This window comes from Ranitomeya variabilis, chromosome 2 (assembly GCF_051348905.1).
Source record: "Ranitomeya variabilis isolate aRanVar5 chromosome 2, aRanVar5.hap1, whole genome shotgun sequence".
NCBI lineage: Eukaryota > Metazoa > Chordata > Amphibia > Anura > Dendrobatidae > Ranitomeya > Ranitomeya variabilis.
The window spans coordinates 877,214,237-877,231,171 of NC_135233.1; the positions used below are offsets into that span (position 1 = coordinate 877,214,237).

The 16,935-nt window shown below is 41.7% G+C and overlaps 1 protein-coding gene across 1 annotated transcript in view; it reads right to left on the minus strand.

Annotated features, from left to right (window-relative positions):
* LOC143803988 (putative cation-transporting ATPase 13A4) overlaps positions 1-16,935 on the minus strand; it is a 219,379-nt gene that overhangs the window by 15,913 nt on the left and 186,531 nt on the right. The window contains exons 21-25 of the mRNA XM_077281738.1: positions 15,074-15,116; positions 12,970-13,079; positions 6,657-6,753; positions 5,734-5,806; positions 4,679-4,853 (exon numbers count right to left, since the gene is read on the minus strand). Of these exons, the coding sequence (XP_077137853.1) occupies positions 4,679-4,853; positions 5,734-5,806; positions 6,657-6,753; positions 12,970-13,079; positions 15,074-15,116 (498 nt within the window). The remainder of the gene's footprint in view (positions 1-4,678; positions 4,854-5,733; positions 5,807-6,656; positions 6,754-12,969; positions 13,080-15,073; positions 15,117-16,935) is intronic.

A 16,935-nucleotide genomic window follows, 5' to 3' on the forward strand; every position in this document is an offset into this window, starting at 1 on the left:
GTGGGCCAATCATACTGTGTATATGGGAGCTGCGGGCCAACTATACTGTGTATAAGGGAGCTGTGGGCCCATCATAATGTGTGTAAGGGAGCTGCGGGCCCATCATACTGTGTATAAGAGAGCTGTGGGCCCATCATACTGTGTATAAGGGAGCTGTGGGCCCATCGATTTGTGTATAAGGGAGCTGTGGGCCAATCATACTGTGTATAAGAGAGCTGCGGGCCAATCATACTGTGTATAAGAGAGCAGCAGGCCAATCATACTGTGTATAAGGGAGCTGCGGGCCCATCATATTGTGTATAAGGGAGCTGTGGACCCATCATACTGTGTATAAGGGAGCTGTGGGCCAATCATATTGTGTATAAGGGAGCTGTGGGCCCATCATACTGTGTATAAGGGAGCTGCGGGCCAATCATACTGTGTATAAGGGAGGTGCAGGACAATCATACTGTGTATATGGGAGCTGCTGGCCAATCATATTGTGTATAAGGGAGCTGTGGGTCCAACATACTTTGTATAGGGAACTGTGAAGGCTATAATTTGTGCATATGGGAGCTATTGGCCCATTACACTGTATATGGGGGGGCTCTGGGGGTCATTATACTTTCTATAGTGGAGATCCGTCAGCATTATACTGTGTAAAGGGGAGCATTGGGCTTATACTTTCAATAGGGGAGCAGTGGGAACATCATACTATGTAAAGGGGAGCAGTAGGAACGTACGGTATATAGGGGAGTTGTAGAATCATCATAATGTGTATAGGGGAGCTGTGGGGGCCTTATACTGTGTATATGGAAGCTTTGAGCTCACCATACTGTGTATAATGGAGCAGTACATGGGGGAACTTAGGGGACATTATTAAATGTTAAGTGGGCACTTAAGCATTATTGTTATAGGGGCACTCAGAGTATTGTGACCATCAAAGTTGCATATGGGGTATTATTACTTTCTAGGTCAGTGATGGCGAACCTATGACACGCGTGTCAGTGCTGACACACGTAGTCATTTTCAGTGACACGCCGGCCGCCGGCCGCCGGCCGCGGCCCCATAGAAATTGCATCTTTACATTGCATGGCATCCGATCCGATTTTTTATCGGATCGGATGCCATGCAGGAGGTCTGTGGGTCCAAACAACAGAGCTCCGGCACAGAGCGTCTAGGCCTGGGACTTCCGGTAGGCCCGGCGCAGCTCCCGGAAGTCCCAGGCCTCCGCGCAGGTCGGATGCCATGCAGGAGGTCTGTGGGCCCAAACAACAGAGCTCCGGTGCAGAGCGTCTAGGCCTGGGACTTCCGGTAGGCCAGGCGCAGCTCCCGGAAGTCCCAGGCCTCTGCGTCGGAGCTGTGTTGTTTGGGCGGCATTGCGCTGCTCCCTGCTCCCTGCTTCGCCGGCCGGAAAGATCGGACCTACCGGTCCCATGCCTAGAGTCCGCTCTGCGCCCTAGCTCTGTTGGGTGGCATTGCGCTGCTCCCTGCTTCGCCGGCCGGAAAGATCGGACCTACCAGTCCCATGCCTAGAGTCCGCTCTGCGCCCTAGCTCTGTTGGGTGGCATTGCGCTGCTCCCTGCTGAAGTCCCAGGCTGCACTTCTGAGGCCTGAGGAGATCGCTGTCTGGAGGCCCTGTGATTGCTGTCTGCAGGCCCTGTGATTGCTGTCTGGAGGCCCTGTGATTGCTGTCTGCAGGCCCTGTGATTGCTGTCTGGAGGCCCTGTGATCGCTGTCTGGAGGCCCTGTGATTGCTGTCTGCAGGCCCTGTGATTGCTGTCTGGAGGCCCTGTGATTGCTGTCTGCAGGCCCTGTGATTGCTGTCTGGAGGCCCTGTGATCGCTGTCTGGAGGCCCTGTGATTGCTGTCTGCAGGCCCTGTGATTGCTGTCTGGAGGCCCTTTGATTGCTGTCTGGAGGCCCTGTGATTGCTGTCTGCAGGCCCTGTGATTGCTGTCTGCAGGCCCTGTGACAACTACAGCAACCATCATCCAGTGAACTGTGGGGTGTCATTGGCCATTACTAAGAAAAGTGAGGGGGAGGCTGGAAGAGGCCTGTGCTATGGGTGCCATTTCCCGCCATTAGGAACGCCATCTTGCAGCATAGTACCACCACCACCATTACTGTTTGTGGTGCATCCTTATTAACCCCTATTTCTGCTAATTGCCTGCAGGGCTAACTATAAATCTTCTCTCATGGAGAAGCCACAAAATAAAAAACCAAAGTTAAGTAAAGCGAGTGGTAGTAGTAGCAGTAGCCGACCCTTTCAAGAGACATGGACTGAGATGTATGGCATTATAGAAAAAAATGGCAGATCATTTTGCGTTCTATGTAGTGAAACGGTAGTAAGCAGAACGTGGAATGTAAATAGACATTTTGAAACTAATCATTCCCAGCTCTTGAAAAAAAGTGAGGATGAAAGGAAGGAATACATTTCCAGGCAGCTACACCTTCATAAGAGCCAATCTAATTCCATCCTTAAATTTGTAAAAAGCTCTACAAATGTAACATCTGCAAGTCTGAGCATTGCTCACTCCATAGCTCAGCATGGAAAAGCACTCAGTGAGGGAGAATTTATTAAAGATACTCTCTTAAGATGTGCACCAGTTCTATTTCATGATATGCAGAATAAAGATGCAATTATTAAGAGAATATCTGAGTTACCACCGCAACAGCTGGAGTGCCACAGGTTCGCCATCGCAAGAATTCCCCCTCCCCCTCTCTTATCTTAGTTCACGGCACCCCACACAAGTTAAATAATAGCAAGACCAACAAAAGAAACCAACTGACAGATGAACAAAGAAGTCACTAAGCAGGTAAGTTAAATAATTATAATTATACATATTTGTTATTTAAACTATACATGTCGCAAAATTATGGTTTTTTATCAAGGTGACACACCACCCAAGTTATGCTCGGTTTTTTGGCGAATTTTGACACACCAAGCTCAAAAGGTTGCCCATCACTGTTCTAGGTCAATAATGTGGAGGGCACTTGCAAAGGGCATTAATATTTTGTAAGAGGCAATTTTACTCTCTAGAGAGCACAAAGGAGTCATTATTACTATGTAAGGGGCACACAGTGGTGTCATTAATATGTGGGGCAGTAAGAGGAGCAGTTATTGTACCACACAGCAGGTGCAGTAATAGGGACACATACGGCAGCAGCGGCTCAGTATTGGGATATCAGCAGGATGAGGAGTTTGTGCAGATTGGGGAAAGATGGGGACAGGGCTGGAAATGTGAGGAGTCAGATGTGTTGTTGTTGTTGTATTCTCTGTAGCCGAGTCCTGGCTGGAGAAGTCGTCATGTCATTGTGGGCCAGATGGAAAAGATGGGAAAGTGAATGACTCCACCAGAGAAAACGTCAGCTGTAAGTCACCATCTATGACTGTAGTGTAATCTCTTATATGGTCTGCAGAACTGGTATCTACCACTATATTGTCACAATATGGCAGTAAAATCAATGTTCGTTTTTGTACATAGATTTATTTTCAATAACAGTGCAGTCATATTCTGAGGTTCCACTATATTCACAATTAGAGTGTGCAACCGTAGTTGTAATCGGGGTTAGCTGGTTAGGGGCCCACTCAGGTGTTTCGCCCCCCTAAGTTGAAACCCTAGCTACGCCTCTGGATTTTATGGTCAAATTGCTGCAAAGAAACCACTAGCGAGGACCACAAAAAAGAAGAGACAGGCCACACCAAGACTAGACATTAGATAACTGGAAATTTGTACTGTGGTCTGATGAGTCAAAATTTGAGATTTTTGATACCAACTGCTTTGTCTTTGTGAGATGTAGAAAAGGTGAGCAGATGGTTTCTACATCTATGGGGCCCACTGTGAAGCCTTCAGTCTGTATCTACAATGTGCACATTTCAATTAAGAACACAAAAAACCACTGGATGAGCAGGTGTGTCCAAACTTTTGACAAGTGAAGTAAATAATTTTATTAACAATGTATGCTATGTAGCTTCACTGCACACTCCAAAATGATGCAACTAAAAGAATCTTTATTTTATAATTCCAAAGGGTTTTTGAAAATTAATTCAGTACTGTTCGATGTTTCGACTCTCCTGAATCTTTGTCACGGTGTTGCATTTTTGGAATTGAAGAAACTTGGGGTTGAATGTGGCTGCTCTGATGTGAAGAGAGAGACGCTGTGCAGTGTTCGGAGACTCAAAACATCTTATCTAGTCACCTACGTAACTGAATTATTTTTCATTCACCCTGTGGTATTACGAAATAAAGATCCTTTTATTTGCACAATTTTGGGAGTGTGCAGTGAAGTTACTTATATGTGTCATGGGACCCATTCTGATCAGCTTGCACCCCCATCCCATTGACACAGAATGCACCCCAAATTATTCTTACTTGCTAGCAATATAATTATAGACTGTGTATAGTAGTCTAAATCTTGTTTCATATTTTTTTGTCTTTTTTAAAAGGTATTAGACAATCTCAGCTTACAGGGGTTATGTTTCATGTTCCATTGATTTACAGGGTAGCCACCTACCCGCAACTAAATTCCTACTGGAGAACATTACAATTGCATAATTGTTAGTGAAAGATTAAATTTTTCTACAAATTTAATGTTCAGCTTGTTCTGGTGTCATTTTAATTTAGCATATAATAAATGTTAACACAACCAGTGTCATCCTATATCTCCATGTATAGATAGAGGTAATATAAATTTACCTGAAAACATCATAATCATCATAAAACGGCTGCGTCTGAACCACTGTGAAAGCAATTGTTTGCACAATCAAACTAAAGATGGTGTGCAGAACAATTGACAATAGCAAAGGTGGAGAAATGAGCTGTCCAGAAGGCCGATAAGGAGCCAATTTCAGAGCTGGGCCAGTAAAACTCACTGAAAAAGAATATTATCCAATAAGTAAATGACAGCACAATTTAATTAGTAACACACAAATTTCAATCAACATTCTACTGTGATGTGGCGTAGAAGTAATCGACCTACTTTTGAGGCATACAGAAAATTCAAAATATTACAAATAAAGATGAAATAATTGATTAAAAAAACGGAATTAGCATCAGTTTCAAAAGCATTTCTTAATTTTTTTGAATCCAGTGGCAGATAGTCGCCCTTTTGTTAGATTAGTTGTAGGGTTAGGAATGTTTAAAAATATATATATACCTCTTTCTGGCCTTCACCTGTCCTACTGTGCAGCTCCCTCTGGTTCTAGTCACTCTTCGGGACGCTTCTGCAGCTACGGCCCTGATTAGGCCTCAGCTCTTTGACTTGGCATCATGCAACATCAAATTGTCACGAAGCCTGGTTAGTGCCAGAGCCCATAAAGCCCTAATGAGTGACTGGATCAAAATGCTGTGCATAGCGTCAAGTGAAGTCCAAGAAGAGGTATTGTGCTAATATTGTTTTAACCCTATGTCTATTATGCTTCATGGTCTGAGTGACCTCAGATCATAATAAATGTTTGTTTTCACATCCAATCTAATTTAGGCAGATTTGCTCATTACTAATATCAGAAATTATTATTAAAAAAGCTCACTTTTATCCACAGAAATTAAGATACCTAGATATACAATCAAGATATAAAATTTATGTAAAAAAGATGACTGTAGAACATATGTTTATAGCTACTATACATTATTTTATTAAAGTGGATAAGAAACGTTTGAACACAGCTTTAGCATAAAGTATAATGAAAATTAAATTATAATAATTCATGGACATACACTCATTTTTCATACATTTCCTTAAGCCTACTTACTTGTTAAAGTGACGGCAATGGTTATAGCCAGATCTTGCATGAGATAATGACGGACTCCAAGAACCTTTTGTTTCTACATAAAAAGAAAAAGTAAAAGGTATAAACTTTTCATGCAAAACTAGAACAAAAAAAAAAATCCAAAATGTGGAGGCAATATTATTATGCAACCTGTTATATCATTATGCAGAACTCTGCAATGTAAGTTACACATCTACAATATTAGTTTTTAGGTGTAATATACCCAGTGTGTATGCCCTATTGTTGAAGCTCTCATATAAGGGCCTAGGGTTGCTTTCTGATACTTTTCTAGTTAGAAAAGTAGCAGAAATGTTAAAGACTTATTCACTATATTGAAAATGAAAACTTGTCCACTGTATATGCTCCGATCATTCTTTTTTATTAATAGGACTGTTGGGAAAGGCCAAACTCTAGTTAGCTCTCCAACAATCCCACAGAGAATAAATGTAGCATTGACATGGTAGGCTTATAAAAAGAAGAAAGAAAAAAAACCTCCTACTTATATTTCCTCATTTCTCTACCTCCTGTCTCCTCACTTCCTCTTCCAATTAGTGATGTTTTACGACCACTGCAGCCAATCAGCTGTCACTGATTGGCTGCAGGTATGACATTTTGTTCGAAGTGGTAAAATTGTGCCAAGCATAATTGTCTTTTATAAAACAATTTTTTGTAGCTTCTACTAAATTCCATAACAAAGATGCAACACATGCTTGTAAATACCAGAAAAGTAGAAACCGTAATAGTAAAGTAGTAGTAATGATGATATCACCACTACTAACAATATGAAATCACTAGCAGATGTTACAATAACACTAGGCATTTAAAGGCAAACTTGAAAAGGCTTATATTAAGCTACAACCAATAAAGATGGCATCAATTTAACATATTATAATATATGATCGTACCCAAAACAGAATCAGCAAACATATGAATTCAATGATAGCATACATCGCTATATACTTGAACACGCAGAATGATGTTACAAGGCAGTTTCTTCCTTCTCTGAAAAGGAAAATAAATAAATACCTAATTAAATAGAAATAAGTGACATCATTTATTAATTTTTATTTACCAATTAATAAATTGCTATACTTTTATCTTGAAGGTAATAAACATGTTTATCTTGAAGATAACTAGTGGTGTTTTACCAGAATGAAAAGCGTATTGTAGATAATAGTTGCTAATTTGTATATTACTAGAAATAGGCCCGATGCTATTGCATCGGGAGTGCGGTGAAATGAACATCCCCCTGGTGCTCAGCCAATGAGCGGTGTGGGATTCAACTCCCCCACCCCGCCGGCTGAGCCTATGAGCGGTGCCAAGCGGCTTTGGCGGGGGATTTGGATCCCGCACGGCTCATTGGCTCAGCCGGCGGCAGCTCAGCCAATGAGCTTTGCCGCGTGGCTTTGAGTGGCGCGGGATTCAAATCCCCTGCCAAAGCCGCGCGGAACCGCCTATTGACTGAGCTGCCACAGGCCGAGCTAATGAGCGGTGCGGGATTCAAATCCCCTGCCAGCTGAGCCAATGAGCGGCGCCGCATGGGATTTAAATCTCCTGTCAATGCCGCGCGGCCAGGGGCGGCTCAGCCAATGAGCGGTGCTGCATGGCTTTGGCGGGGGATTTGAATCCAACACCAAAGCCACGTGGCACCACTCATTTGCCGAGCCGCCCGCCAGTATTTTAATATTCTTAATTTCACCATACTTACGAACACGCCTAATTCCTGCGACGCCCTCGATCGCCTGCAAAATATTAAAAATAAACCAACCATATACTCCCTTTCCACCATAATCCAATTAATAACAAATGTCCCAAGATGATATTCCCTATAGAACAGTGACATCTGGTGATGTCACCGCTCTGTAGGGCCTCCCAGAGATGAACAGACAGGAGACGATGGCTCCTGCAGTGCATCACTGCAGAGGTTACCTGAGTTCAGGCTCTCACTTTATGGCAAAGCTTTGTAGGTATTTTCCCACACAGCAGTGCCTCAAGTGAGAGTATGAACTATACTCACAGCAGCGGAGGAATACAGTGCGGAAGGATACCTTCCGTCATTATATCGCCGGAGCCCCTGGAGAGTGGTTGCATCATCTGATGCAGCTGCTCTCCATGGGAGATCGTCGTGAAACACACTCGTATTAATTGGATTTCTGCAGATCAGGGAGTATATTGTTTGTTTATTATTTTAATATTTTTTACAGATGATCAATGGCTTTGGGATCAAGGTTATTGGTGAGTATGTACTGTATGTTGTATGTACTGTATGTGTTGTGTATATTTACTGTATGTTGTATGTACTGTATGTTGCTGGACTGTATGTACTGTATGTTGTATGTACTGTATGTTGTATGTACTGTATGCTGTATGTACTGTATGTACTGTATGTTGTATGTACTGTATGTACTGTATGTTGTATGTACTGTGTGTTATATGTACCATATGTACTGTATGTTATATGTACCATACATTCCCTGACAGAAGTTATGTCGCTTATCCATGTTATGTAAATAAAAGCTTATAACCTGATGTTAAATTCATCCATTGGTTGTATAAATTATTCTTTTGAAGGCAGAAACCCTCCGAAATGTGGTTTAGGTTAAGAAAATAAATTGGCATGAATGCAGAAATATTGATAAGTTAATGGACACAGAATGGTCAGATTTTTGCAAGACAAAAGTTTTGTCGCCCACAGAAAGTAATGTGATATTCAAACAAATAATTAACTTAAAGTACAAATATGTGTTGCATAACATTCGGGAATGAAGTTGTGGTGCTGTTAGAGTCATATTTAATATTTTGCGTGACTTCCATGACCTTGAAGGTCTACATCCATGCGGTTCAACAATGATTCATAAAATGTATTAATGAAGTCATCAGAAATAGCAAAGAATGCAGTCTTACATTCCTCCCAGAGTTCATCCAGATTCTTTGATTTTGTCTTCCAAGCTTCCTCTTTCATCCTACTCCAAACATGCTCAATGATGTTCATGTCTGGTGACTGGACTGGCCAGTCCTTGAGCACCTTGATCGTTTTTTCCCTGGATGAACTTTGTTGTAGAGATGGATGTATGAGATGGAGCACCATCTTGCTGCAGAATTTGACCCCTTTTATGATTTGGAATATAAGAGGTAGCTAATATTTCTTGATATTTTAGGCTATTGATATTGCCTTCCACTTTGCAAATGTTTTGCACCCCTATACTGAATGTAACGCCAGACCATGATCTTTCCACCACCAAATGTAACAATTTTCTGGGTGTATTTTGGATCCATACGGGCTCCAGTAGGTCTCCTGTAGTATTTGGGCGGCTGTGGTGTAATTCTACTGAAGAATCATCAGAGAAATCCTCCTTCTGCCACCTTTCCAGCGTCCATCTGTTTAGCAGACTGTGATACTTTGCAAATGCCTCACGGTTTTTTATTTGCCTTTTGTTTAGTGCTGGCTTCTCGGCATTGATTCGACTATGGAGGCCATTTCGAGACAGAATTCTACAAACTGTTCTAGTTGACACAGGGACTTGAGGTCACCAGGCTTGTTGGAGCTCTGCTGCAGTGGAAGAGGGGCTTGCTTTGGATTTTCTTACCAACAAATGTTCCTCTTGAGCAGTTGTCTTGCGGGGTCTGCTGGATCTGGTTTGTCAAACACATCTCTGGTCTCTTCAAATATTTTTTTAATTCTTTGTACTTGACGCTGAGACACATTAAAGGTGCCAGCCACCTCTGCAGTGGATCTGGTTTTCAGCCTCTTGATAATCCAGGCTTTGGTTGCAGGATGGATTCTTGGCATGTTGTCAGAGCTCAAGTTGCAGTTGAACTGAAGGTATGGTGTCCTGGGGTTTGTTTTATACACACACACTAATTAACCGATCATTTACTGAGCACAGGTAAGGATGTAAACTAGGATTGGGTGCATTATATGACCAGGCGACAAAAGTTTTGTCTTGCCAAAATCTGACCATTCTGTGTCAATTAGCTGATCAATATTTCTGCATTGATGCCAATTTGTTTTCTTAACCCAAACCACATTTCAGAGGGTTTCAGCTTTCAAAAGAATTATTTATACAACCAATGGATGAATTTAACGTCAGGTTATAAGCTTTTTTTTACATATCATGGATAAGGAACATAACTTCTGTCAGGGAGTGTATGTACTGTATGTTATATGTACTGTATGTTGTAGGTAATGTCTGTTGTATGTACTGTATGTTGTATGTACTGTATGTTTTATCGCAGAAATACAATCTGTACTAAGATGGATGCTATATGTTGATGACGTGTGGTTTGTGTGGGAGGGCTCAGTGGATAGTCTCCAAGCGTTGATGACTAAATTAAACAAGAATAATTTGAATATCTTCTTAACATACAAATCTGGGATGGAACTGGAATTCCTAGATCTCAAAATCAGTGTGTCTACCAATGGTATAATCAGCACCAATCTATACAGAAAACCTACAGCTACTAATTCTTTATTACATGCTACCTCTTCTCACCCTCCAGCAACCATTAAAGGAATACTGATAGGCCAATTCCTAAGAGCCAGGTGAATCTGACTTTGAAGAACAGACAGCCGACCTCACAAAAAGACCGTGGATACAGCAAGTGTAGCATAAAAAATGGATATAGGAGGGTCAAAAAAACTTCTAGGGAGCATCTCCTCTACCATATACAGCTACCAATAAAAGTAGAGAAAATGAACAGATTAGATATATTTCCACCTATAACAATCAATGGGATGAAATAAAACTAATCTTTAAAAAGCATTGGAATATCCTCCTGACTGATCCTACATTACAGAAAATTCTTCCTTCTTTTCCCTCCATGGTGGCAAGAAGGAACCGTAATCTACGCAATTTATTAGTACACAGCCACTATGATCCAATTCCAAAACTGGGACATAAAACTCTACAACATGGCTTTTTCCCATGTGGGATCTGCAAAGTGTGCATAAATATGAGAAAAACATATTATTTTAACAATTTTGATGGATCAAGAAATTTTAATATCAGAAAACATCTCACTTGTTCCTCACAGGGTGTCATGTACCATGCCACATGTCCTAGTAATTTAATATACAATGGTCTAACTACTCAGGAAGTTAAAATCCATGTAAGTGAACACTTTCGTGACATTGAAAAAGCCAAAACCATCAATGATCATTCACTTCTGAAAACTCTACCACACCATTTCAAAGTCCACCATGATTGTAATCCTAAAGGCCTTCTTTTTAAAGCAATTGACCAAATTGATCTTGGCATGCGTGGAGGAGACCTGGGTAAATCATTAGCGCAACTTGAAAGCAAATGGATATACCATCTTAACACAATTAATCCACGTGGCCTCAATGAAAGTTTTGGCTTCAATTCCTTTTTGTAACTGCATTTCCTTTTGGACCAGGTTTTTTTTAGATGTTTTTAACTTGTTTTTTGTGTGTTTTTATGTATCTTTTATCCTTCATCCCTCTTCTTTACCTCCTTCAAAGTATACACACTTTTACCATCATATATTTTGCTCTTAGGTTAAATGCAGTCTCTGGTGCCACACGCAAGTTATGATTGATGTTCCATTTATGACATCCCCTCTGATTTCCTGGAACCTTTGGACCTTATTGATGATTGATTCACTGAATACCGGAAAAAACTCTAGCACCTAACCGGGTGCTACCTTCAAGCCACAACTGATGTCCCAAGGACAATGTTCCTGTTCTGCCTTCTGGACCTTCTTGACTTCATGGATGAGTGACATACTAAACATTGTTAAGTGTGTTTCCCAGAGACCCTGTTTCCTTCCTCTGGATTTCAAGAAATTTCCCCTTCCCCTTTAATTAATCATGTTGTTCACCCTTATAACAGCTATGCCCAGATCACGTTATGTCAATTGTCTAATGAATCTGGATTTTAGATCCTCCCTTGGGCACTGTTGTCCTCTGCTCACCGTTCCCTCATCTCCCCTTCCCCCTGCCTCACAAATAATCACCTTACACATTCACTCCTTATTTTCCTCCACCCTATCCATTCCATCCATTTATTCCCTGCATTACCACTTTGTCTTTACTTACATTCCCGCACCCTCGAATCCACTCCTTTTTGTCCTATTCTTGCCCTCAATTTCATCCCTGATGTATCTTATCCAGGGTCTCATACATTTCTTCGTATATATATTTTTTAAATTTATATTATTAATTCATATTTCACCTTATATTATTTATTCATTTATGGATTTTTGTCTCTTCCCCATCACTTCCTCCTTTCCATTCATCTTGCACGAAATCCCCCGCCCCACCGGCTGAGCCAATGAGTGGTGCCATGCGGGATTTGAATCCCTGCCAAGCCTCAGCCAATGAGCAGAGCTGCGTGGCTTTGGCGGGGGATTTGAATCCTGCGCCGCTCATTGGCTTAGGCCAGGGGCGTTCAGCCAATGAGCTGTGCCGCACGGCTTGGCAGGGGATTCAAATTCCACGCGGCATTGCTCATTGACTTGGGGGATTTGAATCACGCACCGCTCATTGGCTGAGTGCCAGGGGTGCTCAGCCAATGAGCGGTGCTGCACAGCTTGGTGGGGGGATATGAATCCCGGCCGCCATATCGGAATACCCATAACTTGGGTGTTCCAATATGGCGGTTAGTGTAGTTCCGATGTGAGCAGCCGGGAGATGAGCAGCTGGCGGCTGAGTCGCCACTGACCTCCTTGCGCCAGAAGATGAGCCGCGGTTACCGTCACTGATAGATGTGCGGTTTTTGTCACAGGATGGTGTTAGTGACACAATCGCCGGAAGCTGTGACAGAGCCGATTGGTAATTATATATTAGATATATGATCTACTAGTACTTTTGTTCTGTGATACCCCTCTGTCAATCTTGCAACTCAGAATAACATGAATGCTATGAGTATGCTCTTTAAAAAAAAAAAAGGGAAAAAACCCGTCATGGTGAGAAAAAAAAATAATTGCATTGTGGTTCAATTAAAATGAGTAAAGTTTGCACACAGTAAAGGTAAGGTAAAAAAAATAATATCTAATATCTATAAGACTAGAAAACATATGAACTGGCTAACCTAAAACTGTATTTTGTGTTTAGTTTGTTAAAGTGAATGCCTATTGTTTAAATTTTATTAATAGCTCAAAACAGTGGCTGCAAAAATAATACAGAAAATGTGGGACAATCCTTCTTAAATGGTACTTTCTATAGTTATTAGAGGCCTTCACTTTAGTAAAACTCACTTGATCAGTTTTGGCACACATTCAATATTGGGGATTTTCGAAGTAAATGGCGAGGCTACAGAGGCCTCAAGTTCTGATAAAGAGATTCCAGCATGAGCCACCTTTAAGGCCTGAAAAAATACAACAATGTTTAACTGAGAAAGTTGAATATTACAGAATATTTAGGCAGCGCCATATTCCTCTCTCATGCTGTTTGTGTCAGTTGGTATTGAGGGCATCTTAATTATTCTTAATCAGAAATTGTTCTACTGATACACCTAATTCTTTGTTGTAATCAATAAATGGCTCTATATTTATTACACCTCAATAAACAACCACACAATGTTCTGACAGCAAGAAATATCAGTTAATAATTCATTTACTTGAAAGAGTTGTCCAGACTTTCATGAAAGTGTTCAGTTACGCTATGTCCTCCAAGCGTGTGCTGGTGGTGAGACTGAGGAGTCACGTGATTGTAGGTATGAGATATGCCACATTCCAACTAGACTTGTACGGTAACACTCAATACAAATTAATTGAGCAAGGCTGTGCACGTCTAGTCTGAATGTGGCAGGGAGTACACATATGCCACACTTTCATGATAAATCTGTGCAACTCCTTTAAAGAATAACTATACTTTCAAGTAACTTTTCAAAATAAGCTGTCCCACATGTGTACATATAGAATAACACTATCTTTCGCAGTTATATAACTTGAATTTACCATTTTCCCTTCTGCAGGCTTTATTGCTAATATGCAATTGACTCTGAGCTGGTGGGAGGATACAAGCTGCTATGATGTCTCCCATACACAGAACAGCACAGAACAGCACAGAGGCAGTTCTGCATTCCTTACCTAGCACACAGACAGAACCAACAGCAGCATCATAACATCATTATAATACAGTCCTAAGTAATGTAGATGGTCAAGTAAAATACATGTAAGAAAGCTCTACATGACATTTCTTTGTCCTCCTGTCATAAATGTGCCACACCCTGCTGGGACCTGTGGTGCTTCTGGGATTAAAAGATCATGGCGATTAAATGCTCACAGGTCCCCTTTGGTACCTGAGCTGACATTCATGAGTTAAGTAGGTTTATGGTTTTTTGTGATATGGAAGGGGCTAAGAATTCCTTGTTTAACTCTGCTGGGTTTTCATTGGCTTCTGTGTCAGCAGCAGCTTATTAGGACTACTCCGCTTTCATTATTTAAAACCTCTCCTAGCTCCCTTCCATTTCCATTCCAGCTATAGCGTTTCTATCCCGTGCCTTACTTCTCTGGAATACGTGATCAAGGAAAAGCCGTTGTGTTCCTTTTGAAACTTGTGGAGTTCTATTTGTTTGGTTGTTTGTCTCTTTCCCGGTGTTGTCTTATAATAGTAGTAAGACTACTGTCTTGCTGTCCTTCACACTATCTGGGGCTAAGCCCAGTGTCAGCCAGGGCTTAGGCATGTGATGGTACACGGGGAGAAGAACCCATTTAGGGCGATTAGGTGAGTCTCTCACTATCGTCAGTGCTCGTCTTTTGCTGTTTCCCCACCTCTTTGCATCGCACAACGGGCATCTCTCAGTACCATTTATTATTTTATTTTTTGGGGAAAGAGGAGTTTAGAACTTTGCTGTGATACTGTTAGAGCAATGAGGCTAGAAGAAATTATCATGGTGAATTAGTCAAAAGAATTAAAAAATGGAATGAATGCCTTTTGTGAATAATAATAATAATAATAATAATGCAAATGCACTAAATTGCAGAGATGGGTTGATGATGGACAGATTTATTGTGTGATATTTGGAGTCTGGAAGGAATTTTTCCCTAAAATATGTCTTCAATCTTATTGAAGAAAGGAGGGGTTATCTTCCACTGAATCAACATTGCAATAGAATAGGTTGAATTATATGGACTTTTTTTCAGGTTTACAGACTATATTACTATGTTTGTTATTGTTAATGGTGATTTTATTCATTGCATAGGTGACTCACTGGTAATATGACCCATATTTATTGATCAATATTAGGACATTATCCATATTATTTATGAATCATTCGATTTAGAATTAAAAGTAAATGGAAGAACTTAAAGAAAATCTAAGCATAAGTTATAAGAAAGAATTCTAAACGTTACTCACCCCGCAGTCATTTGCTCCATCACCACACATTCCAGCATAATAACTAAGGAAAATACATTGGATATGAATTTATTTCATATTTGTGTAATGTACTGTAATTTTTTGCTAAGTTTCTTCCTTAAAATCTTAAACATATGAAGTAGGGGTCCCCAACTTAAAGCTTGGAACCACATGTGACAGGCAGGCTTATATTGTATGGCTTGTGGCTATGCGCCAGCTTGGTGCATTAGTACCAGGATTAGCAAAAAATTATGAGGAGCAGATCTACAGATGGTGACTTTTGTGAGTAGCTCTGCACAGAAAGGCAGTGTTATGACACAGCTGTCAGGTGTCCCGGGACCAGGGGCTCCTTCCCTTTCCCTAACACTGGGGGGCGCCTGTTATGGACCTGGTGGTTAGGTGCACCTGATGGTTAAACTAAAAGACAGGACAAGCTCTGGGAAGTGGGAACTCTGCTGACCGCAAATCCTAATCCTAACACACACTAGAAATAGCTGTGGAGCGTACCTAACTCTCCCTAGACACCTCTTCACAGCCTAAGAGCTAACTACCCCTAATGATAGGAAATTAAGCCTTACCTTGCCTCAGAGAAATTCCCCAAAGGTAAAGGCAGCCCCCCACATATATTAACTGTGAGTTAAGAGGAAAGTCACAAACACAGGGATGAAACAGGTTTCAGCAAAGGAGGCCAGACTTACTAGATAGACTGAGGATAGGAAAGGGATCTATGCAGTCAGCACAAAAAAACTACAAAAAGCCACGCAGAGTGTGCAAAAAGACCCCCGCACCGACTCACGGTGCGGAGGTGCCACTCTACAACCCAGAGCTTCCAGCTAGCAAGGCAATATCATGTTAGCAAGCTGGACTAGAACTTAGCAAGCACTAAGAAACATATTCAGTACACAAATGAACAACAAATGAACCAGCAGGGACTTAGCTTATGCTGGAGTAGACAGGTCATCAGAAAGATCCGAGAGAGATCTGAACCAGTACCGATACATTGACAGCTGGCATGGAGTAACGATCTGAGTGGAGTTAAATAGAGAAGCCAGCCTAGCCGCAAACGAGGGCAGCTGAGGACACAACCTCAGAACCAGCAGTTCCACTCACAGTCACCAGAGGGAGTCCACTAACAGAACTCGCCGAAGTACCATTCATGACCACAGGAGGGAGTTCGAGAACGGAATTCACAACAGGCGCCCTAGCTCACCCTATTCCCCAGGATACTTCTGAAGGTGCAGGTGCCAGAGCCTCCACCCTTGCATTATCTCCTGAGCCAGCCCTTCTTCTGTTCTCTCTCCCCACCCAGGGAAGAGGGGCACTACTGTGTACCATAGTACACCAGCTGTTATGACCCCAATGGCAGAGGGTCTCAGAAATAATTTCTAAGTCTGCAAACACAAAAAAACCAGCTCATAGGGCAGTGGTAACTGGGCTGACCATATATCTAATCCTAGCACCACAAATAACAGCAGCCGGGGAACGTTCCTACGTTGGTTCTAGACGTCTCGCGCCAGCCGGAGAACTAGCTAACCCTAGAAGGGAAAAGAAAGACCTTTCTTGCCTCCAGAGAATAGACCCCAAAAGTTGGATACAAGCCCCCAACAAATAATAATGGTGAGGTAAGAGGAAAAGACAAACATAAGAATGAGCTAGGTATTTAGCAAAGAGAGGCCCACTTGCTAATAGCAGAATATAGAAAGATAACTTATATGGTCAGCAAAAACTCTATCAAAAATATCCACACTGGAAATTCAAGAACCCCCGAACCGTCTAACGGCCCGGGAGGAGAACACCAGCCCCCTAGGGCTTCCAGCAAGATCAGGAATCACATTTAGTACAAGCTGGACAAAAATGAGAGC